Here is a 27500-nt window from a genome sequence, read left to right as displayed (position 1 = left end):
CCTAGTTTATTTTGCAAAGACTCACATCTATGCAATCTTTTTGCAAACAAACAGGTAAGGCACGAACGTAACACTACTTGTCCCGTGTTTATTTTGCGCAGACTCAGGAAACGTGACAACACCAGGAGAATTTAGCTGTTCAGAAAAGGGTGAATATTACCTCCCCCTTCCCTACACATTTCCACTCTATTGTGGAGAGTACCAATTATGCACGGAGGGCAAAAGTACTGCAAGTGCATGTGAAGTAGGACTGGAGTATGGTGACAACGAAGGGAATATTGGATCTCCTTGCCACCAGCCGTCTAACTTCACTTACTGTGGGGAGAAAAGTCTCCCAGAAAACGCTGGGACGACATCCACAACCTCCTTAACCACATCAATGGAAGCGACGACAGCAACCACGTCAGTACAAAGTACTTCGGGACTAGTGACTGTTGGTACCTCTTCGCCTGCGATGCTCTGTTCCAACGTTGACCCAAGAATCAGTGAGTGTGTGTGTGTGTGTGGTAGGGGGTGGAGTGTGTGGTGTGTTTGTGTGAGGGGGAGTGGGGGGTGGGGTGTGTGTGTGTGTGTGTGTGTTTTTGTGTGTGTGTGTGTGTGTTCTGTTCCAACGTTGACCCAAGAATCAGTGAGTGTGTGGTAGGGGGTGGGGGGTGTATGTGTGTGGTGTGTTTGTGTGAGGGGGGTGGGGGTGGGGGTGGGTACGGGTGTGTGTGTGTGTGTGTGTGTGTGTGTGTGTGTGTGTGTGTGTGTGTGTGCGTGTGTGTGTATGTGTGTGTGTAACAAATTCGGAGTATTACTGCCACTTGGATTAGTGAAACAGTAACCCATATGAAACGAAGAAGAATGTAGTGATGAGTTTTGCCAGTGATGGCGCTATTTTTCTCAAACTGGAACACACACTTTTATGATGAAAGTTAAGCTGGTCATTAGAACCAGTAAGAGTCCAACTCAGAGTACTGGTTTTGTTGTTTTACCAGCGAAACAAACGGTAGGTCTAAAAATCAACCGGTAGGTTATACCGGCAGCCAATTTTGTTCCGGTATTTTCTCATTTCAACCGGTAAAATACCGGTAATTACCGGTTAACGCCAATACTGGTTTTGCAATGCAGCTGTTTCTCGACTCAGCAGTCAAACGTTCCCCTCTGTGTGTATGTTCGCAAGAACACAGGAATATAGGATATACTAAACAAGAACTAAAGAAAATTATCGAAGAACAAAAAAGGCTTTCAAAGAAAGAGTTCTTGGTCATCTAGGGTGTACTGTGTTTCTCTTACAATACATGTTCAAATATATAAAATACATAAAACAGGATTTTCTATCATTACTTCTTGTCCAGAAGAAGCCTCCTTAAGCGAACATTTAATTTGGTTTTATAGATGTGCTGCATTCTCATATTGGTCAGTACACAATTGTTTTGTTGTTCAACTTTGTTAATCTGAACCACAGTTACTCTTTTTTTTTTTTAGATTACTCCTTCTTGTGTAAAACAATTTTTTCTTTTAAATTGGTAATATATGTTCAAGAAACATAACCTTTGTACTTTTTCATTAAGAAAAGTAAAGCCATTTTAATTGTGCAGTGTCAAATGCCTCCTCGATGTATGAGTGTCCCGAAACTGGTGCAGTCTTTGTTCCTCGCGGCGACACCTACCCAAACAATTGCGCCACCTACAATTGGTGTCTCGACGGAACAGTTATCTCCGTTGGCGACTTCCACTGTGCCGAGGGAAGTTCCTTCATTCTCCGAGAACGGCCTTGTGAAACAGACGGGGATGAAGACAATTTCTGTGAACAAATGCAACGTGCTGAATGGTGCAGAAAAATTGGCTGGACGGAAGCAGGTACGTAGGAAGCTTAGTTACCTACCCTTCGTCACCCCCCCCCCCCCCCCGAACCCCCCCCCCCCCCTCGCTGCCCTCGCATTGCCCACAAAATAGAAATCTCCACGCAAGCTTAACCTTTGCCGTGCTTCCTGGGTTCACCTGTACCCAGAGACACACTAAAATCATTGTAACTCTGGAACCATTAAAGGTATCGTTTTGAAATTTTAAGTATCTCTCACACACCTAATTTGCTCTCTGTCTGCACATTTTTAGTGTGTACATGACAAAACATCAGAATTAATTGATTATGATAATTTACATAAACACTACCGATGGCGCGGGTTCACACATACCCATACTTTTAAAGAGTAGTAGTGATTGTAACTATCCCTCTGCCGACGGCGCGGGTTCTGCTACACCCATAATTACCAAAGCGGCGGAACAGTGTCTGTCTGCCTGTTTGTCTCCAAGAGACTGTCTGTCTCTCTGTTTGTCTGTCCGTATCTCTCTGTCTGTATGTCTGTTGTCAGTTGCTCTGTCTGTCTGTCTGTCTGTCTGTCTATCCGTCTATCTGACTGTCTGTCTATCTGACTGTCTGTCTCTGTCTCTCTCTCTCTCTGTCTGTCTCTCTCTCTGTATGTCTCTCTCTCTGTCTCTCTCTCTCAGTCTCTCTCTCTTAGTCTCTCTCTCTGTCTCTCTCTTAGTCTCTCTCTCTGTCTCTCTTTCTTAGTCTCTCTCTCTCTCTCTCTCTCTCTTTCTTAGTCTCTCTCTCTCTCTTTCTTAGTCTCTCTCTCTCTTAGTCTCTCTCTCTCAGTCTTTCTTAGTCTCTCGCTCTCTCTCTTTCTTAGTCTCTCTCTCTTTCTTAATCTCTCTCTCTCTCTCTTTCTTAGTCTCTCTCTCTCTCTCTCTCTCTCTCTCTCTCTCTCTCTTTCTTAGTCTCTCTCTCTTTCTTAGTCTCTCTCTCTCTTAGTCTCTCTCTCTTTCTTAGTCTCTCTTTCTCTCTCTCTTTCTTAGTCTCTCTCTCTCTTTCTTAGTCTCTCTCTCTCTCTTTTTAGTCTCTCTCTCTCTCTCTTTCTTAGTCTCTCTCTCTCTTTCTTAGTCTCTCTCTCTCTTTCTTAGTCTCTCTCTCTCTCTCTAGCTCTTTCTTAGTCTCTCTCTCTCTCTCTCTTTCTTAGTCTCTCTCTCTCTCTTTCTTAGTCTCTCTCTCTCTTTCTTAGTCTCTCTCTCTCTCTATCTTTCTTAGTATCTCTCTCTCTATCTTTCTTAGTCTCTCTCCCCCTCTTTCTTAGTCTCTCTCTCTCTCTTTCTCAGTCTCTCTCTCTCTCTCTCTCTTAGTCTCTCTCTCTTTCTTAGTCTCTCTCTCTCTTAGTCTCTCTCTCTTTCTTAGTCTCTCTTTCTCTCTCTCTTTCTTAGTCTCTCTCTCTCTTTCTTAGTCTCTCTCTCTTTTTTTTAGTCTCTCTCTCTCTCTCTTTCTTAGTCTCTCTCTCTCTTTCTTAGTCTCTCTCTCTCTTTCTTAGTCTCTCTCTCTCTCTCTAGCTCTTTCTTAGTCTCTCTCTCTCTCTCTTTCTTAGTCTCTCTCTCTCTCTTTCTTAGTCTCTCTCTCTCTTTCTTAGTCTCTCTCTCTCTCTATCTTTCTTAGTCTCTCTCTCTCTCTTTCTTAGTCTCTCTCTCTTTCTTAGTCTCTCTCTCTCTCTCTTTCTTAGTCTCTCTCTCTTTCTTAGTCTCTCTCTCTCTTTCTTAGTCTCTCTCTCTCTTTCTTAGTCTCTCTCTCTCTCTTAGTCTCTCTCTCTCTTTCTTAGTCTCTCTCTCTCTCTCTCTCTCTCTCTTAGTCTCTCTCTATTTCTTAGTCTCTCTTTCTCTCTCTTAGTCTCTCTCTCTCTCTCTCTTTCTTAGTCTCTCTCTCTCTTTTTTAGTCTCTCTCTCTCTCTTTCTTAGTCTTTCTCTCTCTCTTTCTTAGTCTCTCTCTCTCTCTCTCTTAGTCTCTCTCTCTCTTTCTTAGTCTCTCTCTCTCTCTCTCTCTCTCTCTCTCTCTTAGTCTCTCTCTCTTTCTTAGTCTCTCTTTCTCTCTCTTAGTCTCTCTCTCTCTCTTTCTTAGTCTCTCTCTCTCTCTTTTTTAGCCTCTCTCTCTCTTTCTTAGTCTCTCTCTCTCTCTTTCTTAGTCTCTCTCTCTCTCTCTTTCTTAGTCTCTCTCTCTCTTTCTTAGTCTCTCTCTCTCTCTTTCGATGTCTCTCTCTCTCTCTCTTTCTTAGTCTCTCTCTCTTTCTTAGTCTCCCTCTCTCTCTTTCTTAGTCTCTCTCTCTCTCTCTTTCTTAGTCTCTCTCTCTCTCTTTCTTAGTCTCTCTCTCTCTTTCTTAGTCTCTCTCTCTCTTTCTTAGTCTCTCTCTCTCTCTTTATTTGTCTCTCTCTCTCTTTATTTGTCTCTCTCTCTCTATCTTTCTTAGTCTATCTCTCTCTTTCTTAGTATCTCTCTCTCTCTCTCTTTCTTAGTCTCTCTCTCTCTCTTTCTTAGTCTCTCTCTCTTTCTTAGTCTCTCTCTCTCTTTCTTAGTCTCTCTCTCTTTCTTAGTCTCTCTCTCTCTCTCTTTCTTAGTCTCTCTCTCTTTCTTAGTCTCTCTCTCTCTCTCTTTCTTAGTCTCCCTCTCTCTCTTTCTTAGTCTCTCTCTCTCTCTTTCTTAGTCTCTCTCTCTCTTTCTTAGACTCTCTCTCTCTCTCTTTCTTAGTCTCTCTCTCTCTTTCTTAGTCTCTCTCTCTCTCTCTTTCTTAGTCTCTCTCTCTCTTTCTTAGTCTCTCTCTCTCTCTCTCTCTCTCTCTCTCTTTCTTTCTTAGTCTCTCAGTCTCTCTCAGTCTCTCCCTCCCCCTTTTCCTCCCCCTCTCCCTCCCCTGCAAGAGGTCGGTGAAGGGAGAAACTCGATGCAACCACTGAAGTAGAGCTGTGGGTTTCCCTGAACCCACCCCGTCGTTAGAGAAATAAACGGTAAAAACCCTCTTTCAAATGTATGGGTTCAGACAAACCCGCATCGTCGTTAGAGGAATAAACGGTAAAAACCCTCTTTCAAATGTATGGGTTCAGACAAACCCGCATCGTCGGGAGTGTGTAGTCAAAAGCGGCATCCGGCAAAGGTTAAGCAAGCTTAAGCAAGCAGGCAATTTAGACATAAAACATCTAATTATTTTTAGCATTATAACAAACCGAAGATCCCACCAAAGATAAAACTATCTCAGGGCTAAAACGCTTCCCAAAGGCAGAATTGTCGTAAACTTTGCAGTGTCCTGGAGAGACAATTTAAATTGTCGCTAATGAGTTATGAAAAAAGAGATTCGAAACAGTCTTTCAGCTTGAAGCTGGAAATACAAATAATGTGACAAGCCTTAAAGAGTGGGGCGTAGAACAGCTGAACTTTGTTGGTAATTAAGATTGTTGAATTCGAACTATATGTAGAAAAACAGTTGTTAGTCAGGGATGGCCAAAACGTCCGCCCGACCGCCAGGGCCGAGTAAAACATCTGCCGGGCTAGAAGAAACCGCCTGGCAACTCGCCCGGCTGGCCAGTGAAAATTCTGGTCAAATGCAACACTTTTGGTTGTACTATCGAGTTTCAAAGCCATTTAAACCCTGATGCAGCAACTGTGGTATGTACTGGGCCAGCGGAATTTCTGACGGGCTAGTGACTTTCTTGAATTTACTCTCTCGGCTGGCGAGTTAAAATGGCCATCGCTGTCAGTCTGTTTTTGTTTGTTGTCTCTCTCTCTCTCTCTCTCTCTCTCTCTCTCTCTCTCTCTATCTCTGTCTCTCTCTCTCTCTCTCTCTCTCGCCCTCGCCCTCGCCCTCTCTCTCTCTCTCTCTCTCTCTCTCTCTCTCGCCCTCGCCCTCTCTCTCTCTCTCTATCTATCTCTCTCTCTCTCTCTCTCTCTCTCTCTCTCTCTCTCTCTCTCTCTCTCTCTCTCTCTCTCTCTCTCTCTCTCTCTCTCTTTGCGTCTTGGTATGTATAGATTGTGTTTGGATGTATCAACCGTTTCCTAAAGAGAAACACATGCTTTCTTATCTTCACTCTACTCTTCCAGACACCAGCACCGCATCTGTACCTGTTGCTCAGATTCCGACAACCTGTACGGGATTTACCAACGACTTTATTCCGGTGAACGACACATATCCTGACCACTGCGCCAAATACCAACAGTGCGTTCACGGAAAAGCGTTCCAAAAGTCTTGTCCGCATGGTTTACACTTTTCGCACATTGGACAGCCTTGTGTGAAGTCAGACGATTCTGAAAACTACTGTAACAAAAGAAAGCAATCTTGAGAGCTGTGTTAATGATGCACAATATCGACACTTGCCCAGCCTGGCGGACTTTACACGCACTTTTCCACAAGTTGCCGAGAGAAAACTTCAGTCTCGAAACGTTCTGTCATTTCCTGGGTAGAAAGCTTTGTTTGACGTCATAATTCTCATTGAGGCGTCTACTCGATCTCTTATTTTTGTCTTTGACTTGTAACATTGTACATACTATGTGTAAGAAGTTCAAGAAGAAAATGTTTTGGTTTGTTTAAACTCTTGTCGTATCTCTTTACAATACAATACAATACAATACAATAACTTTATTAATCTCTAAAAGAGAAATTACATTGCTGAGCGTTTGTGTCCGTAATAATAACATACATAAAACATTCAAAATAAACATTTGTTCTTTGTCCTGAGAAAATATAGCACATTGGTTATCACATAAGAAAGTATATTAAAAATAAATTTAAGTGAAATGAACGTTAAGACGGCCATTGTAGGGGAAGGTTACCTAATATGGACCACTTGTTGTCTCAGGCTGATAACTAACATGTTTTCTTGCGAAGAAGTTTCATTTTGTGTTTGGTAGTACTTCTTGCCCAGTTCTACCTAGCGATGGGTGTATTATTTCTTAATTTTGTAGTTTCAGTTTCCTTCACTCAAACTTGATGAAATTTGGCCATCAGGTAGCTTATGCCTAAGCTAGGACACAAAAATATAAAACTAGCATAAAATTATTATGTTGTGTTAGAAAAAAAATACAAAAAATGACATTTTGAAAAAGGTCAAAAACACGCAACTTTTGCGGAGATTTTTTCATACATTTGACAAGTCTCAGACCTGTCCTTTGGTTCAATCATTTAGTGAATGTGTTGCTATGGCATGCACTAAAAGAAAAGGCATTGATGCAGCGGTTCATAATCACCACGTTACCAAATTTTCTACTAAACAAAATCCAAAATACCAACTTAAAAAAAAATATGTTCTGCTGAGCACTGGTTAGACTAAAGATGTTTTAGTTCATGTCATAGCACTACTTTTATGCTATGTTCATGCCAAATTTGATTACCATAGCTTGAAAAATAAAAAAAATGGGGACCCGCAAAACTTCAAAATATGTCATTTTTTTTTTAGAAAATCGTGCATGCAAAAATGAAAACTAAACTTACTGTACCTCAGAAACAAACTTTTCAAGCAATAATGGGTACCCAATAATGTCCCTGTTTACCACATGGAAGCAGCCATTTGCAAAAGTGAAGTAATCCTTGAGAAGACAGGGAGACTGATTGTACCGAATTGCTGCAGGGAGTGCTTTGTTTTCACTGAATAAAGAGTATGACTGAACGGACCCCCCAAAAAATAAAATCGGCACATTTTGGGGATTTGGTATATGACACTAGTCATCTTTGACATCGAATATCTCCGCACCGGTTATACTTAGACATATAATTTCAATTGGGGATGAAAATAGACTCGTGTACCTGTATACAAATGTACTTTGTTAATACAAAAGCAAAAACGTGATTTTTTTTTTATCTATCTCTAGGTAGAACTGGGCCCTTAAGTTAACCGCCAGGCTTAATTAGGGTGAATTAGCTTCGATAGAAATTGAGCAAACATTGAATACAGAACACATTCACAACTGGTCCATAATAGGTGCCTCTGCGCCTAATAAGGACCAGTGAAGAGGTTTTTGCTAATCACTGTAAAGTGCCCCTATACTTCAAAATAGCATGATACAACTTAGTGTGTAAGTCAGACTCGACTAATTCAAATATGCTTTAGATTTATCTGTTTCGGTTTGAGAAGAACGTTATTTGAAGCACAACAGGTAACTAAAGACAGAGAGAAAATAAATAAAATTGTCAGTAAGTACTGGTGTCACATGACTGATGTGAACCAGTTGATTGGCTAATGGCGATGCGCTAAAACTGTTAGCGCACTCTTGGAGTGCGCTAACTTTTCCACAGAGCGTATTCTTCCGCCCTTTGCCTAAGCGAGACTGTGCTCTCATCCTCAGAATTAATTAATGACATGTAGCTTATATTCTCCACAATACCAAATGACCATAAATTCCCTGCTTCTCAATTAAAGCAGAAGTGGGTTTTTTTCTGACAGATTGCATGTGCCTGTGCCAGTGCCAGTGATCTAAAAATAGAAGCCGCTGTGTTTCATCTAATTTTTGCCGACTTGCATAGATTCTTCTCATATGCCGTGTTGGGGGCACGTAGATTATCATCCACATTACCAAATGATGAGTTAGTATACAATTCCCAGCGGCTAACAGAAAACACAAGTGTTATTCCGATAACGTACCAGCTAGACCAGTTTGGAAGACTGACTCGATCGACTCTGTAGCAGACTACACAGAAATAAAGGTAGCCTAGCACAGTAGCAGACGACATAAACCCCGCTCAGCAAACTAACATGTTGGGCAAATGTGAACGCAAAAACGATGGGGATATAATACGTGTAGGGTTCAGAGCATTCTTACCGTTCATACAATCCCAGTTCAGACAAGTTCAAACAATCCCAGTGCACTAAGGGATTTATAGAGCAAATCTCGAAAATAATTATTGAACTCAGCGCTATGCGCTTCGTTCAATAATGAATTTTATCGATTTGCTCTATAAATCCCTTAGTGCACTGGGATGTCTCAATAACTCGATTTCCACGAAAAGAAGACTATTTGTTATATTTTGTTTGAAAGCTCGAGGGCTATTCATAGGTGATTTTCAGCAAGCTTATGATGAATTAGTGAAACCAGCCTTTAGCTTTTATTTTCTTCTATTTATTGAAGGTGGTCCCTATTTGGGGACATACACATACTTTGAGAACGTGCTATTATTTTGTGTTTGCAGTAGAAACTTGGGGTTAACACTGCTAACATGTAAGAAAAACAGTCTTAGCTGTCATATATAGTAATTTGAGTGTGTGTACATTTACTGCAGTTTACTATAGTATACTATAGTACATCGTGTGCTACTTTTTTTTAACTGGGGTGAGAATGTGTGTGTGTGTGTGTGTGTGTGTGTGTGTGTGTGTGTGTGTGTGTGTGTGTGTGTGTATGTGTGTGTGTGTGTGTGTGTATGTGTGTGTGTGTGTGTGTGTGTGTGTGTGTGTGTGTGTATGTGTGTGTGTGTGTTTGCAAGGGGTGTGTGTCCGTCTGTTATGTTCGAATGAGTATGTGTTTTGTGTGTATGAGATTTGTGTGAGTCAATGTGTGTGTGTGTGTATGTGTGTGTGTGTGTGAGTGTGTGTGTGCGTGCGTGTGTGTGCGTGTGTGTGTGTGTGTGTGTGTGTGTGTGTGTGTGTGTGTGTGAGAGAGTCAGAGAGAGAGAGAGAGAGAGAGAGAGAGAGAGAGAGAGAGAGAGAGAGAGAGAGAGAGAGAGAGAGAGAAAGCGGATTTGTCCTTCGCGGGGGGTATTTGATTGAAATTTTGGCCAAGCAATCTTCGACGAAGGCCGGACTTCGGTATTGCATTTCAGCTTGGTGGCTTAAAAATTAATTAATGACTTTGGTCATTAAAAATCTGAAAATTGTAAAAAAAATATTTTTTTTATAAAACGATCCAAATTTACGTTCATCTTATTCTTCATCATTTTCTGATTCCAAAAACATATAAATATGTTATATTTGGATTAAAAACAAGCTCTGAAAATTAAAAAAATTAAAAATTATGATCAAAATTAAATTTTCGAAATCAATTTAAAAACACTTTCATCTTATTTCTTGTCGGTTCCTGATTCCAAAAACATATAGATATGATATGTTTGGATTAAAAACACGCTCAGAAAGTTAAAACGAAGAGAGGTACAGTAAAGCGTGCTATGAAGCACAGCGCAACCGCTACCGCGCCAAACAGGCTCGTCACTTTCACTGCCTTTTGCACTAGCGGCGGACTACGTTCAATTTCATTCTGTGAGTTCCACAGCTTGACTAAATGTAGTAATTTCGCCTTACGCGACTTGTTTGATTTTAAGAGCTTGTTTTTAATCCGAATATAACATATTTATAATTATGTTTTTGGCCCTGAATCTCTACTATATTCTAAAACGTTCCTAAGGAAGGGAGATAACTCAAATCAAAGTTATTTTTCAGCAAACTGAATATGTTAATTGATGGTAATACTTTTACACTGTCTGATTCTTATAGAATTTTTAGAGTCGAAGTGAGAAACAAAATGCTAGTAATAACATAAGACCAAAACATTATTTGGCAAACGAGTCCGTACCACGGAACCACACACACCAATAAAACAAACTCCACTGTCACCGCCCAACGAAGCATCCAAATATCGGAGCACGTAAAATGAAATTGAACAAAAGCATGGCGGCTGCCAAACCAAAACACTGATCTAAAAATATAGATCAGTGAACCAAAAAGGGGAAAGGGAAGTAACCTGCGGGAATTCCCGCACACGTCCCTGGGTTTCGTCCCCTGATTTCGTCCCCTGGCTCGGTTTGTCCGTTAAAAGGTAATATCTTCCGTTTGACTACGGTTAGGAATGTAATTTTTTGCATACAAAATACAAAGCCTATTCCTAAAAATTTCACAAAATGTGAGCTTAATTGACCCAGAGATACAAGTCTTACCCGACAAACACCGACCGACTGACCGCCCGCCCGCCTCAAACAAACAAACAAAGAGACAGAGCCAATCCAGTAAGCCCCCCATTATTCTAATGGCGGCTTAAAAATAGAATACCGGATTCTGAGTAAGCTGTTCAAGGGCACTTCGGCACTATATTTGATTTTCAGTACACGACTCAAAACATTTGGAATAAATCAAAATGAATAAATACAAGAAGAAAAAGTTCAGAAAAGAAGAAGAAAATGTTGAAAAAGTTGGGTTTTTTTACAAAATCTTGCTATTTACAGGACTCAAACCTGAGACCGGGGGGGATAGCGTTCTTCCACTGAGCCAACCTAGCACGCAATTCCCAGGCATGAAAATAAAAGGTGAACTGCAACATACATTTCACATTGTTTCTTGAGCATGTGTCGACTCGTCGGTTTCCAAGTTTTTCCGTTCGTATTTACAAGTGTTTTATACATTTTCTTGATCTCATCATTACATGTTGTCGCGTTGATACCCATAGGGGATTTTACAAAAGCCGATATTACTACAGAAATCGAATGGGTAATTCTGGGGAATTATCCGCGGAAAGTACTCAATAATTATGCCAGTTTTTGATTATTTCGAATGATTAGATAATCCAAAACGTTTGGAATGAATACAATGAATAAAATACAAGATTTACAAGTTCAGAAAGAAAAAAAAAATGCCGTCAAAGGGGATCGAACCCGTGATCAACAATGTAAGCTCTAAGGAAAAGCGATCGGAAACTTTACCAACTGAGCTAATCTGCCTCATGGTTGGCGAGGGAGGTTTTAACTTCAAATACACTTGAGTTCTCGAATCCTCAGCATCGCCTGTATCGTATAGCCTGGGCCCAGCAGCATGCCCACTGGTGCCATCGGGACTGGCGGAGGGTTCTTTTTTCGGACGAGAAGCGCTTTTGCCTGGAACCTGGCGATGGGCGTGTCCGGATCTGGCGAAGACCTGGACAGCGGTTGGCTAACAATAACATCCTGCAGCATGATCGATGGTGAGGTGCCAGCGTTATGATAAGGGGCGCCATTGGTGTCAATTAGCGAGTGGGACCTGTCGTCTATCAGAACGTCGGCCAAGGTCGTGGGAATGGTGTCAATGCAGACCGCTACACCAATCAAGTCCTGCGTCCCTATGTGGTTCCATTTGTCCAGAGGTACCGGAACTGCCTGTTCCAGCAAGACAATGTCCGTCCCCATACTGCACGTGCTACCCAGGACAGGTTGCGTCACAACAGCGTGAACCTTCTGCCTCATCTTGCTCGATCTCCAGATCTCAACCCAATCGAACACTTTTGGGACATCATGCAAAGAAGGATTAATGCCCTTGCCCGGAGACCCCGCACAGCAGCAGAACTGCGTGCTGCCGTGACCCAGGTGTGGGCTCAGGTCCCTCAGCAGCAAATTAATCACCTCGTCCTCTCCATGTACCGGAGGTGCGCCGCAGTCATCAACGCCCAGGGAGGAGCAACACACTATTGACTTTCAACAGTCTTCAAACAGTGTTCAGTGGAACATGGCACGTCATGCTTTCATCCCAATACACTTTTCCGTATGGTTTTTGTATCGGTCAATTCGTTTCCTTGTTATTGTTAACCCGAAATAATTAATTCGACATTAAAATTCATGGGTAAGCCATCTTCACTGCAGCATTTGCGTTTCTTTTGCCTCTGAGTTTATTTCCTGAGGGATCCGGTCGATTTTTACCCAAAAAATGACACAATACCGAGCAGCCCCCACAAGCATATACCAAAATTAAAGAATTGACCGTGACATGTTTGCACAGACCTGCAAAACGTACCATTACACCCATGTTGGAAAATGACATCAGAAGAGCTAGAGGTAAAAGTGATTGTACTCTGGAAACTATGCATCTTGCGTGCTGTAAGCGCTGTTTTAAACTGTTCATCATCTGCCATATCCGAAAACCAATATAAGTATACCTTCAAGAACTTAAAATTATAATTTGCTAGTGAAATCCTTTGCATTAGGACGTAAACGTAAGGATCAAGATAATGATAAGATTCACACAGACCTGTGAGGTTACCCTCATGGACATTCGGGCTGCTTTCTCCCTGGGGGAAGCGAGCTGCCTTGCAGTACAGCGCTTACTCATTTATTTTCTTTTTTTTTTATGCATGCGTGTATTCATGTTTCCAAGACCTGAGACTTTCGCTGCGAACTTGGGTTCTTTATCGTGCGCATGCGTGCACACGGGGTTGTTCGGACACCGAGGAGAGTCTGCACAAAGTTGACTGGGAAATACATCCCTCGCCGAACATGGGGGTCGAACCGACGCCGATAACAACAACTGGTTTTGAAGCCAGCGCCGCTGCCGACTGGGCTATTTCCCCGCCCCTAAACCAACTGTTTGAACCCTGGCTGGACAAATTGAAATATTGCCTCCGATCAATTTTAACATTATGTGCGTCATCTACCGCTGGTTTCAATGGATCATTGGGGGAAAAACCGCGACTCTTTACAAGAAAACCTGCTCTGAAGAAGCTGGTCAACATGAATTATACGTTTGTAATTTTCAAGTTTAATCAAGAAAACCTGACACTATTCTACAAGGAGAATATTGATTGTTTTACACTTTGTTTTCGAACCGTTGTGAATAGATACACAAGACATAAATAGATCATTGAATGAATAAATCATTAGTAAATAAATGAAAAGGAAAGAAAAGAATGCGCGTGCAATAAGCTGCAATTCTGTGTGGCTAAAAGCAAGGTTCTCTACCGAAAACGCAAAATTCGGTTATTTACTTTTCCTCTGTAAGAATTGTTTCATCGTTTATTTTCTTCCTGCTAAAAGTAAATGCTAAAGGCATAAGGTGAGGAGAATAATGAGTAAGTCGAATTGATAGGTAATCAAATTATCGCACTAAAACAATTATATATGCATGTTTTTTTCATGGACTAAATTTACTAAGTGGTGTTTTTTTTTCCCCAAGTAAATTTTAAAGTACAACCTGTGATATGAAATCGGAAACGCTCTATTCTTAAATATTACTGTTCAATTGTTTTTATTGAATCATTTGAACACACACACACACACACACACACACACACACACACACACACACACACACACACACACACACACACCTGATATAACAATGCATTTGGATTTAATTTCAGATCGGATTTGCAGCACTCTATGAAGATGGCTTCGTCAGCTGTGTTCCTGCCTCTGCTGGTGTTTGTCAGTGTCGTCGCCTTCAAGTTTACAATGGCTGGTGGTGGGGAATCGAGTTTCCTAACAGGTGATTCATCTTACACGTTCCTTTTATCCTTCATTGGCTCTGTCGACGCCCGTTCTAAACCGTTTGCTTCACCTTATATGATAAACCGACCATAGGGCGATGTCGTCCAGAACTAAATCTTCAAAATCTCAAAAAAAACGTTTGAAAATCTGGGTAGGAAAGTCCTTGTATGAAATGACGTCAACGCATTTCGGAGATTGGTCAATGCATTTCGGGGCAAGTGCCAACACAATGTCGGTCACACTTGAAATTAATGCTACTTTAGTTTGCTCTGTTTTCAAGTTGATACAAAGTGTGCGGGAGCATTGGGTCAGTTATTAACTTAACTTACCTGGAACTGTGAGATCGACAGAATATACTGTATACAAATACGAACAAAGAGAATTGGAATCCGACGAGTAGATACTGATTTCCCACGCTCGAGAACTCAAGTGTAATATCTGAAGTTTAAATCTCTTTTGGAACGGTTAGCCAGGCAGTAAAGCGCTAACCCTAATCGACACAGTGCTGGTCACGCATTCCAATTTCTTCGTTGCCAAGAATTTTTTATCTTTTTATTTTTTTAATCAATTTGTATGTGTTTATTTTACTTTTTCTAATCCACAGTGGACAACCTCACTCCTCTGAGCTTCGATCTCGACGCGGGCGACAGTGATTTTTTTTTCAACATGTTTACAAATGTTTGACCCATAACTGTCATACGACTTTCAATGTACAGCACTTCTCTCAAATTAATATTTAATATTTATATGTATGTGCAGTTGAACTATGTGTCTGCTGCATATGAACACATATTAAGTACATGATGGCATTTACACTAAACATCTCACCCTTTAAATAGGCACTTCAAGAAGTTATTGAGTAGTTCCAGTGGACGATTTCCCAGAATTACCCATTCTATTTGTTTAGTAACATTGGTTTTTTTGGGAAAATGCCCAATCGGCGGTAGTATCACCGCGCGTCGACTTCATGTAATATGGTGGCTGACTACTTCTAATCAATGCCCTTCTGGTTTCTCTCATATTATATTCTACACTACGCTTTAAATATTAGCCTACGTGAAATGCGTACCTTTGCTTATTTTTTGTCTTGTATGTTTAGGCTGAAACATTGCATATTTCAAATGTACATATTTATGCTTAAAGGCAAGTGTAACATTGAACAGTTTTTAACAGTGTAGTTTTGCCGCCAAGTGGCACAGCACCATTATGCTTTGCGTGCATCTTAAAAAACCAAAATCATAATTGCAGTTGAACAGACAACTATGGGGGCCGGATAGCTCCATTGGTAGAGCACTGGACTTGTGATCCTAATCCCGACCGGTACGGACACGGGTCAACTGTATGTGCAGACTTGGAGACCGACTCCATGACACCCCCCCCCCCCCCCCCCCACCGTGTCACCACGGTTGCACGTAAAAGACCAACATCCTAGGTGCCCTACGTAAAGAGCGAGCATATTTCAAAGAATTAATTTTGCGGATTGTCTGATAACAAAATCGGACCGTGGTGCGTTTTGGCGCTAGACCTAACTTTTAAAATCTAAATAATAAATTGACAGCTTGTTACACAAACATTCTTAAATCATAAAAGAATTCTTTTTTCATCAAGACAAGATCAGTACAATTCAAAGTTTTGAAAGTTTGAAAAAAGAAACGCCCGGAAGCAGGGTCACGCAAGGTCGTGGTTCTCGTAGCAGACGACGGTTTATGCCTATCGACAGTTCCTCTGAACAGTCAAAAGCCATCGCTAGAGTTTTTGTGAATCACAGCCGTTTGTTTTGTTTAGATTGAGAGGTACATAATAACGTGCTATTGCAGATAAGTTTACAGCGAGTCGCATTCAAATTACAAACTGACGACTACATTGTGAATAAAAGAAACTGGATCACACGGGTTCACGATGGCTCAGGGGTAAGATAAACCACGCAAAAATAAATTCGTTGAAAATTGCTCGCTCTTTACGGAGGGCACCTAGGATGTTCTCAAGCAATGAGTGTTTAAATGAAAGGGTGTTTATACTGTGTGTAAAAGCCTGACAATATCTGTGATGGTTTACGGGAGGCTTACTGTGCCTTTAATAAAACGCTAATATCTCTTCACGCTGTCAAACGAACGAGGACTGTGGTGGAGCCAGCCATGTCGAGTGCTTCAAGGACCGTTGTTTGTGTACTCCGGGCTTCTTCTACTTTGAAGGCAGTCGGTGCTGCGTTGAATGTAAATATTTCTCCTTTGTTTGTCTGTCTCTCTGTCTGTCTCTCTGTCTGTCTGTCTCTCTGTCTCTCTCTCTCTGTCTCTCTCTCTCTCTCTCTCTCTCTCTCTCTCTCTCTCTCTCTCTCTCTTGTTTTATTTGTTTATTTGTCATGTTGCTTTACTTGTTTATCATTTATTACATGCATCGCAATTCAATCTTTAGGGAGGTTAAAATCACGACGTGTTTCACATCACAAATGTCCTACTCACATCTTTGTGACACATGTGCTACCAACAGTTCGTGCCTCTTTACCATGATGAACTTCAATGTAATACCTTACACGTGCTCTCTGCACAGTGACCTCACGTTTACCGATGATGAGGGCTCGTCAAACCTAGTCGTTTATCAGAAATGCTGTGTGTGACGCATAGAGATGTCAGATACACTCACAGGCATAACAAACATTGTCAACATCATATTAAATTCTGCATCATAAGTGTCTCAGTTTTGTTTTCTTATTATAAGTGTGTGCGTGTGCATGTGTGCGTGTTGGAAATAATGTTGACATCCCTCAGAGTTTAAAAGTGCCTAAAATAAGCAAATTCGCGAGAGAGATAAAAATGACCCAAACAATGCATACATCGATCCCAAGGCTTTTCTTGTAGTGCATAAACATAAACCTGACCTGATCAGAAATGGCATTTCAACTCCCACTCCCGCCAAAAGTAAAACATAAAAAAATTATAACCACCAAACAAATACCAAAGGGGGAAAACTCCACACACCCAAGTACACAACACACGAACTAAACGCCCCCTCACCTCACTGCCACCTGAAAACACCCCATCAAAATGCAATGCGCTTGACGTGTCTATTCATATTAGGAACGCAATCACCAACTGTGTCCTCTTTTTCACTCCAGTAACTGAGCTGTGTCATTTACCGAGCAAAATACACTTAGTTCACCTGCAATTACGGGAATTTCCAGTGACCCAGCTTATGCACTCCGGTATTGTGAAAGACCAGGTCTGAGGTGCACGAAGCTAAACTGGGTGCCACCCAACTGTGTGGGAGCAAACCGCGGGGTCTGATTAGTTCAAACCACAAAACAATCTCAATGTCAACCAATCCAACACCGCGGCTGACTCCCACCAGGTTTGTAACTTCCTCGTGCACCTCGGCCCTGTTCGTATGTATGCACTATGCCATTGGTGGGGAGGTTAGAAGGCAAGAATCTCGCCACCACTCTATTCCCGTTAAAACAACTTCACTCAGTGTCCCGTATGTGCACGCAACACAGGTATATAATTATGATCTGCGCGCTTTCCTGCTCAGCGCAATACCCTACTGTGCTATACTGGCTCGTCAATTTCATTCTGAGAGTTCGAAACATTGACTAAATGTTGTAATTTCGCCTTAAGCGACTTGTTTCTTCATTGCAAAGCTTTTGAGTTGTGTACGGACGATCGAAATGATCAAAGTGTTTCATAATTATCCAGTGAACGATTTACTCATCGTCACGGCTCATAAGATAATTGCCTATGTCATTTTTTGATGTTTTGAGAAAAAGGCAAAAGTCTGAACAATCTGCCTATCTCATTTTAGGTATAAGTTGCAAACTGCCTATCTTGAGCGGTGACAGCTGGATAAACGTGAGATAAAGAGCTGACAGCAACATTTTCAATCAGCAAAACTGCATAACAACCCACAAAGAGCTTTTGCATACTTTCACATTCTCAAAACAAGTCTTCCTGTATCATAAAGAAAAAGTGCCTAACTCAAGAAACGAGATCGGCAGTTTTGCTTACGTTACCGTGGCAATGGTTTCCGATGGTCTGAGAGTTTGTACTCTCTAACACATTATATATACCCTTCCACTTCCAGTAGCTCTCCCTGTAGTTTCACAACAAAAATGTCTAACACTGATATAGGTATTTGTCTTATGAGCGTGACGTCATTCTATTTCTAGTAACATTGGCTTTTGTGGAAAAGTCCAGTGGGCGTTTTAGTATCACCGCGCGTAGATTGAAAGTAATGGTCGTTGAACACACTTCTGCACATAGTGATATCACATGTAGATATTACCCGCTATTACGAGCTATTCGTGTGACAGAGAGTTTTCTTGCACACGAGACTGTAGATGTTTCACGACGGCTTTAGCCGGAGTGAAACAGCAGCAGTCGAGTGTGCAAGAACACTCTCTGTCACACGACTAGCTCGTAATGGCGATTATGTCTCACAGCTTCAACAGAGGAGAGAACAAACACGTTTTGCGTACTCACGCTTGATAAACCTAAACAAAGGAGCAGCCATTGTGGAGAGATCTACTTTTTGACGAAAGTGAACGAACAGCTATGAATGACGTCTCGGTATATGTGAATGACGTCACAGTCATCGTCACAGTCTGTATCTTTTGAAGCATTCCATTCTTCATGACGTCTTTCTGTGTCTGCATCCGCGAAATGTTCTTTCCGGGGTCTTTGTCATCTATGTTCAGAACTCTGTCCTTCTAGTTTCAGACTAACAGGCCTCCTGAGCGAGCCACTTTCCAAGGGAAGCTAAACTCGCGTATGGAAACAGTACTGTAGTCTGGGATGCCGTTTTCAGTATTCTCAGCGTTGAAGAATTTGTAAAGAGAAGACACGACAACAGCAAGAGAAATAAAAGTCGTGTGTGCATTTTGGGGCTTTTGGAGGGACGATTTCGAGTTTGAATCCGTTCTTGCACATGCTCCAAAGCGTGTAACATACAATCTTGCACACGTTTGCTTTAGTAGTGGCAAAGAAGGAAAGCGTGTGACATATATAGATATATATGTCTATATATATTATCTATATCTATATACGGCTTGTGTGTGTATGTCTGTCTGTCTGTCTGTCTGTCTGTCTGTCAGTTCGCCATGCACGGCCAAAGTTCTCGATGGATCTGCTTCAAATTTGGTGGGCATATTCAGGTACACACCGGACACAATCTGGTCGATGAAAATGTTCAACACGTGCTCCCAGCGCGCAGCGCTGAACCGATTTTGGTTTTTCTGAACATCCATTCCCAGTAACTCTTCCTTATCTTCTCCAGTTTTTTGCGCGTTTATCTCCCTTCCTTCGTGTGGCGTCAATCGCGTACGGTGCGCCGGCGAAAGCCGGGTATTCGGCTCAACTTCTTCCCGGCGAAGCGGGTATTCATCTAGTTATATTATATATGCTTCTGTGTGTGTGTGTGTGTGTGTGTGTGTGTGTGTGTGTGTGTGTGTGTGTGTGTGTGTGTGTGTGTGTGTGTGTGTGTGTTCGCGATGCACGGCCAAAATTCTCGATTGATCTGCTTCATATTTGGTAGGTGTATTCAGGTGGACCCCGGGCACAAACTGGTCGATGAAAATGTTCAACACGTGCTCCAAGCGCGGCGCGGTGAACCGCGGTGAATACTCTGTTTCGCGATACGAATTACGAAACTAAACACTTTTTGGGGGGCTCTACTTCTTCACTTCTTTCACTTCCGCCACACAACGAAAACGAATCTAAGCAGCGCTTTTCTGCACAGGTAGTACATCTAAGTATTGCAATTCGTGTACAAAATCCCTCCCATCTTCAAAATATTGCCACTAATACTACCCCTCCCATCGTAAATATTCGTTGCAACCATTAATAGTCAGGAGCTTTGCCGGTGTTTCTGTGTCTACCCAGAAGCTCTACCGTAGATGGTAGGTACGACTTCTGTCTGTGTGTGTATCTGTGTGTCTGTCTGTTCGCGATGCACTGCCAAAGTTCTCGACGGATCTGCATCAAATTTGGTGGGCATATTCAGGTGGACCCCGGGCACAAACTGGTCGATGAAAATGTTCAACACGTGCTCTAAGCCGGCGAACCGCCACGCTGCATACTCTGTCTCGCGATCCTTCGCCGGGTATTCATCTAGTATCTCTCTCTCTCTCTCTCTCTCTCTCTCTCTCTCTGTCTCTCTCTCTCTTTCTCTCTCTCTCTGTCTCTCTCTCTCTCTCTCTCTCTCTCTCTCTCTCTCTCTCTCTCTCTCTCACAGAAGAGCAGTTAAGCTTATAATGCTAAAAAATCACACTCCTTCAGAATCTGATTATAAAAATTTAAAATGTATGTGCATGTTAAACAAAATTATAATAATATGCAGATCTAAATTAAGTTATGTTAAAAATTGACACTTGGAAATTGTACTTAAAATGCAGCATGACAATTTATTTTTTAAAATTGTATCTGTATATACAGTTATAATGTATTAAGTTTGATGTGATAGTTCTTTGATTATATTGTTTTCTGTTCTTGTTGACCCTATAATTAGGGCGAGGGCTGGATGTAAAAAAGCAATATTCTTGCTTATCTATTACCCTCGATAATAAAGATTTTGTCTTTTCTTGTCTTGTCTCTCTCTCTCTCTCTCTCTCTCTCTCTCTCTCTCTCTCTCTCTCTCTATCTCTCTCTCTCTGTCTCTCTCTCTTTCTCTCTCTCTTTCTCTCTCTCTCTCTCTTTCTCTCTTTCTCTCTCTCTCTCTCTCTCTGTCTCTCTCTCTCTCTCTCTCTCTCTTTCTTTCTCTCTCTGTTTTGTTTTCCCTTTTGTCTGACTCTGTGTGTGCCTATCTCTCTCACTGCCCCTCTCTCTCTGTTTCTATCTCTATGTTTTGCGTTTCTATAGATGAATAAACGGTGTAATGGCCGCCTGCCAGAAATAATCAACATTATTGTGTAGCATACGTTTGGTCTTCTAGCTATTACATTATTAAAGACCATTGCCTATACTTCCTGGTACATGGTAGATGTGCCCCAAACGAATATAAAAGGCCTGCTACGATTCCGCCTCGAAAAACCCACACCAAGGCCTGTGATATCAAGTTTTTGTTTATCGCGTTGGTTTCATATCTATTGTATGTTGTAGGACATGCATGCGCGTAGACTAGGAAGTGTGCAATACAAGTCATGTTCACATTTTAAAGATACCTAAATGTCGGCGTAACGCTCCCTGTTCTTTACTTTAAATCTGTCTAGGTGTTCACACTAGAAAAGGCACAATTAAAAAAAAAAGTTTCCAATGACAATGCCAAAAAATCATGATCGGTAGATGAGTTATTTTTTTAATTTAATATTTTGTTTTACATAATTATGGCTTTTTATTAGCCGGAAATCGCGCGAGCTGTGTCCTTTCGATGTCGGAGAATAGTAACGATCGGGGTTTGTATTGTTATTGACTAATTTTGTTGTGGGGTTAACAACAACAATTCTAGTGTCTGGAGAACACAAAAATAGGGTCGGTTGGGAAATCGGAACATTGAAGTTTGATTTATTGGCCTAAGATCATTCCTCCCCTTTGACACAATATAAGCCTCATATTGATTGATTGACAATACGAACGTTTTCAGCCTGGTGTGAACACTATTGAAAACAAAGTTACTCATGTTGCGCGCGAAGAGTTAATTGTGTCTGCGTAAAACAAAAACGCGTTTTGCTGCGCCAATATCATACACTGTTCGGGAATAACTGTCGGGTTCGTATGGGTTGTGAAATAGTGAATACCATTGCTCTTAATGAGGCAAGCTATCCACACGTGCTCCACGTCCTCGTGTTTCAGACACACCCCCTCGCTGGTGACTGGTCCGGGGACTGTTTGTCTGTCTAAAAGCAAGGGTATTCACTTGTTTACTACCTATAGAAACCCGACAGAGTTATGTTCGGAATTTGTCTATGCCCTAATGTATGCCAGTGTCAATGTGACGACTCAGTCCAGAAAGAAAAATCTGATTTCATATTTTGTAGCATATAAGTTGTAAACTGTTGGTATGTGTTCAGGTCCAAGTATTCTCTGATCACACGTAAAAGCCTGAACAATATGTAATGGTTAACACGATCGTTTCCAGGGGAAAGGAAGGTACATTTAAAACTACACGTTCTCTTCAAGCCACGTTCCATACAGGGCAATGGCGAAAAAAAAGAGCCAATGCGTGCACGGCTTTCAGAGACATACAATATCTACATCCTGATGCAGAAATAAATCTCACGTCACATTAGCTTTCTTTAAAAAATTATGTGTAAGGCTCATAGGAAATTCTATCCGGGTTAATAACCATGTATCCCTCCCTTCTGAACTCCTGTCCTTCCCTTGCCTTTACGATTTTGTTTAAGAGATCCATTGACTCTAAACAATTTCTCGATTTCCTTTATTCGTCGATGTGCGCAGTCCGCCTATAACACACTGCAGTCTGAGCCCGATGTTTTCAGTTGGACTTTTTTCCTCGTCATCAGCTGGATGTCAAGTGTTTCTCACGTGTAGAGTTTTTTCTTCTTCACAAACTGCCTGGAACAATATTTCAATGTACTACTTTTGGTGTGTGAAAATATGTGGGAAAGTAAAAAAGTGATATCATGATTCTGAATATAAACACATAGCTGCTGAACTTGATTTTGCAGATGCACGTATTTGGTAATCCATGGAAGACTACTACTCTTCAAGTAGTTTTACTAACCAGAACCTGTATACATGACACATTCAAAAATTAAACCGTGAAGCTATCCTATCTGAGATACTAGCATGAGGTGTGGTCGACGTTTCACGTGCTTATGAATAGGCAGACCTGCCAACCCTTGCGAAGCCCAAAGTGTAACAAATTTAGCTTGTTACACCCCCGGTATAGGGGTGTGTATAGGATTCGGTCGATGTGTTTGTTTGTTTGTGTTCGCATATAGATCTCAAGAATGAACGGACCGATCGTCACCAAACTTGGTGAACAGGTTCTATGCATTCCTGAGACGGTCCTTACAAAAATTGGGACCAGTCAAACACACGGTTAGGGAGTTATTGGTGGATTAAGATTCTACAAGGACTTATAGAGGGACATATTAATGGTCAAAGGGAAATAACCTTCTCAGTTGGTGGCAGTGAGAATGGTAAGGACGGGGGTGTTTTTCCTACCTCAGAGGAATTTCTTGTTTATTTTTATTTTTAGCGTAGAAAATAGTGTTAAAGTATAGCCTTGTCTAAAATGTATTAGCGTATCTGCATGTATACTATCTCGCGCAAAACTATAAATGTTATGAAGTTTATTTAGAAATCAGCAACATAATACTGCCCATTAGCGTGTGTGTGTGCGAAGAGCCGCCTCCTAACGTCTTTTGTTTGTGAATAGAATTCGGGAAAATCCGTGGAGAGAGAGGTATACTAATTGTTGCACTTCCTTTTACCTGTCAGTAGGCAAAATAAAGTGCTCAGTAAGGCGCATGCTAGCTTTCGTCATAATATATCGAATCGACACTGTGCTTGCATAAAGGTTAAAGAGATGGGTACGACAAAAGGACAACTGAAAATTGCCTTTAACAGCGGCATTAATGACACCCTCTCGACACAACCATCGCCATCCATGCCTCCATGTTTAGTGGTAGCTAATGCATCGACTGTATCACAACCACAAGATGCCACAAATGCTCAAGTAGCTGTTGCTGATGAATCGTCAGAATCCAAATCAGAAGAAGGAACAAGAGCCACATTAGTCGTCGCGAATGGATCCACAGGTTCAGAATCAGAGTCATCGGGGCTTTCGGGGGCTGACACTGAAACACAAACACTCAGAGTTATAAACGGGTCCACGGCGAGTTCGTCTCTTGGTGATTCTTCGAAAGAAGAAAGGGATCCATCGGATTCACACTGTAACCAAAACGGTGAGTACGATCGATGAAATGGTCACAACTTGTTGAAGTTCTTTGTCATTATTACTAAGGTTGCCTCAATATTAGTGTCCACATAGAGTCAAAGACCAGGTAAAGTTCCTCCCGATGCCAATATCACGTGGAAATAATTGAGTTAGAAGGCAGTATTGTTCTCAGGCCTCTGTCTTCAATCACTGGCGCATACTATTTTTTGGGTCGGCCCACTATTGCGCGGGTCCGCTATTGCGCGGGGCCGCTATTGCGCGAATCTTTAGGGTTAGGGTTAGGGTTAGGGTTAGGGTTAGACCCGCGCAATAGCGGACCCGCGCAATAGCGGCCCAGCCCCCTATTTTTGATCTGACGCATTGTAATGACACCAAGCCAGTCGAACATCCAATGATTTTTAACAAGGAATGTCTTCGCCAGGACACATGAACCAATTTTTTGTTTAATCCAGACACAACTGACCTATTGTTCTCTGAGTCTGAGAATAACACCGAAGAGGTATACTTCAACGTTAGCATTTTTGTTTTGTCATTGAGGTAATACCACATATAATGTTTCTGCTACTGAGGTATGTAAATGTGACTCTCCACCACGGAATGAGTCGCATGTCACCTTTGCATGATTTTTATATTTTTACATTTTCATAACGAGATTTTTATGCTCTATTCAGTGGTGAAAACCGTTTTAGAAAAGAGCAAAAACTGTTGGAGTTATAAGCCTGTGACTAAGGTGACCCACATACTGTTACCAGACACTCCCCGGACTTATATTAAGCCTTTTCGCAGAACCGCGCGAGGTGACATGCGACTCATTTCGTGGTGGAGGGTCACAAATATGCATTACCATTTTAATTTTAAAGGAGATCTAGATGGTACAGGTTGGAAGTAACACGTATGAACAGACATGAGATTTGTTAAAACCTTCATTTTACTGTGATAGAGCTAAAATGTTGATAGTTTTAAACACGGAGACCACCATGTAAACTGAACAACGAATCAAACGTGTAGGGGCCCGCATAGCCAAATATATTTAAGGGACGTTAAATACATCAACAATCATCATTGCTGCAATGTTTACCTTCAATCTTTTTCATAGAAAATGTGTAAATGAGCGTATCAGCGTTGGACTTTAAACCAGATTAATACAAACATAAACACGTGCCATCATCATCATCATCATCATCATCATCATCGTCGTCGTCATCATCATCGTCGTCATCATCATCATCATCATCATCATCATCATCATCATCATCATCATCATCATCATCATCATCATCATCATCATCATCATCAACTATTATCATCATCATCATCGCTTCAACCGACACTGCCAACACTACCACAACCACCAACCACCACATCATCATCTCCCTCCTTCTGTCATCGTAACATTAATTTTTTTCCAATTGAACACAGATAAGCCAAATGCCACCTCGGTCTATCCCGGGATTAATAATAATGAGCTACGAATTGGAGTACCCCCGGATCCCAGCAGGGAAACTACACTGTTCCCCATTGGAATTTCTGTACCAGGCCACGGTAGACTTTTGCGTGCAAGTTCAGAGATGCAAGGAAACACTCGCATGCAGTCTTCTAGAAATCCCGTCTTTCAAGGTGATTCGACTTCAAGGTATGGCGTCGAAAATGGGCTACGTCACGACGAGTTTCGTCCATCCAGTGCTCGCGGTTTTATTTCTAATGAACCTCGCGTGAGCATAGATACAAGGAGAGAAGAGGTTAGGTTTGCTATCGTGGCCACAGCGGCTAATGAACACCGTGCAGATGACAGAAGAGATCAACCTTTGGCGACTCCTACCCACTATTTACACAATGAAACTAATCTCAGTGACGCTGTTGGATACGAGACCAACGCGTACGTAAACCGTGCATTCGATGAAACACCCAGACAAGAACAGAGCCTGCCACGAAGTCCGGCACCAGGGTGTGAGGATCCTCATTTACCATTCAACCGGAAAGAGTCAAACCAAAAGCGTGCCTGTTCTTCCAAATGTCTCAAGGTGTGCCTGCCAATTGCTGCAATCACCGCTGGCTTAGGGCTGTTGGCTCTCATTGTGGCCCTTTCACAGACGCCCCAGCTATTTTCCACAAAAGGTATGCATACATTGTGAACAATTTGAAGCTAGCTGTTTTTGTTTTAAGTTTCGTTCGGCGGATAATGATGTCTGTGCGGGCGGGGATGTAGCTCAATCGGTAGCGCGCTGGATTTGTATCCAGTTGGCCGCTGTCAGCGTGAGTTCGTCCCCACGTTCGGCGAGAGATTTATTTCTCAGAGTCAACATTGTGTGCAGACTCTCCTCGGTGTCCGAACACCCCCGTGTGTACACGCAAGCACAAGACCAAGTGCGCACGAAAAAGATCCTGTAATCCATGTCAGAGTTCGGTGGGTTATAGAAACACGAAAATACCCAGCATGTTTCCTCCGAAAACGGCGTATGGCTGCCTAAATGGCGGGGTAAAAAACGGTCATACACGTAAAATTCCACTCGTGCAAAAAAAACCACACGAGTGTACGTGGGAGTTTCAGCCCACGAACGCAGAAGAAGAAGAAGAAGAAGATGTCTGTGTTTTTCCTAAATGTGCAACGCTTATGACGACTGGTGGTGTTTTTGTTGTCCAGCTTCAGCCATGGTACCAACAGGAAACTGCTAAAAGTAATGATACCTGTGATGATGGTGTGTGTGTGTGTGTGTGTGTGTGTGTGTGTGTGTATGTGTGTGTGTGTGTGAGCGCGCATGTGTGTGTGTGTCTGTGTGTGTGTGTGTGTGTGTGTGTGTGTGTGAGTCTGTGTATGTGTGTGTGTGTGTGTCTGTATCTGTGTGTCTATGTGTATGTGTTCGTGCGTGTGTGTGTGTGTGTGTGTGTGTGTGTGTGTGTGTGTGTGTGTGTGTGTGTGTGTGTGTGTGTGAGTGTGTGTGATCCGGGCACGGTCATTATCTGCTCGTTGGTGTAAATATTGTTTTTGAGAGCAGACAAACTGCACTGGGCTATCCATTGTTTACTTTTATGGACAATGTCGAATGAGTCTACCTGTTGTCTGATGTGTGTGTGTGTGTGCTTGTTTTTGTGTGTTTAGCAACGGTCCAAATGAGAGTTGATGACACCTTCGCAGATGACATGGTCAACCCATCATCAGAGACGTCTCTTCAGTACGGTGACAAGTTTTGTTACAATGTGAGTTATTTTATGATGATCATTAGCACAAGAAGCATCGTGAAGTATTTTATATTCAAATCAAACTAACTGGACTGCTGTATTTGGGCTGGAAAACAACGTGCCTTCCTTATCTTCCAATACTTTTAAAGTATGAAAACAGCTGTACCTCGTTTACATTGAGTGGAAACAAAATAATAGATACTTGTGTTTGTTGCTTTTGTGAGAAAAACAAGTCGGGTGAAGCGATTTAAAAACATTTAGTCAATCTGTCAGCCTAAAACTTGAAAATCGCTACGCTCAAAACCCAGGTTCAGGTCATCATCGAGACTTGCAATGCTTGGCTAGCCAAACCCCAAAGACCGAGACGAGTCGAGCCGTATTTGGTAAGACATTAAAACATAGGACCCAATTTGCATTAACCAACTTTCTTTGATTTTGGGCACAATTTCAGAGTAAAACTGACATATCCATATATTTTTGGATTCAG

The 27500-nt window shown here is 41.8% G+C and overlaps 2 protein-coding genes across 2 annotated transcripts in view; both read left to right on the top strand.

Moving 5' to 3' along the window:
• The window catches only part of LOC138968431 (serine-rich adhesin for platelets-like), a 15659-nt gene extending 8425 nt beyond the window's left edge, over positions 1–7234 (top strand). The window contains exons 6-8 of the mRNA XM_070341010.1: positions 102–485; positions 1584–1844; positions 5887–7234. Of these exons, the coding sequence (XP_070197111.1) occupies positions 102–485; positions 1584–1844; positions 5887–6125 (884 nt within the window). The 3' untranslated portion in view covers positions 6126–7234. The remainder of the gene's footprint in view (positions 1–101; positions 486–1583; positions 1845–5886) is intronic.
• A 14998-nt stretch (positions 7235–22232) lies between these two features.
• The window catches only part of LOC138968433 (mucin-22-like), an 11682-nt gene continuing 6414 nt past the window's right edge, over positions 22233–27500 (top strand). Inside the window, exons 1-3 of the mRNA XM_070341012.1 lie at positions 22233–23843; positions 25256–25951; positions 26934–27031. Of these exons, the coding sequence (XP_070197113.1) occupies positions 23465–23843; positions 25256–25951; positions 26934–27031 (1173 nt within the window). The 5' untranslated portion in view covers positions 22233–23464. The remainder of the gene's footprint in view (positions 23844–25255; positions 25952–26933; positions 27032–27500) is intronic.

This window comes from Littorina saxatilis, linkage group LG6, assembly GCF_037325665.1.
Source record: "Littorina saxatilis isolate snail1 linkage group LG6, US_GU_Lsax_2.0, whole genome shotgun sequence".
NCBI lineage: Eukaryota > Metazoa > Mollusca > Gastropoda > Littorinimorpha > Littorinidae > Littorina > Littorina saxatilis.
The sequence above is the reverse complement of the archived record's forward strand: the minus strand, read 5'-3'. Positions and strand labels throughout refer to the sequence as shown.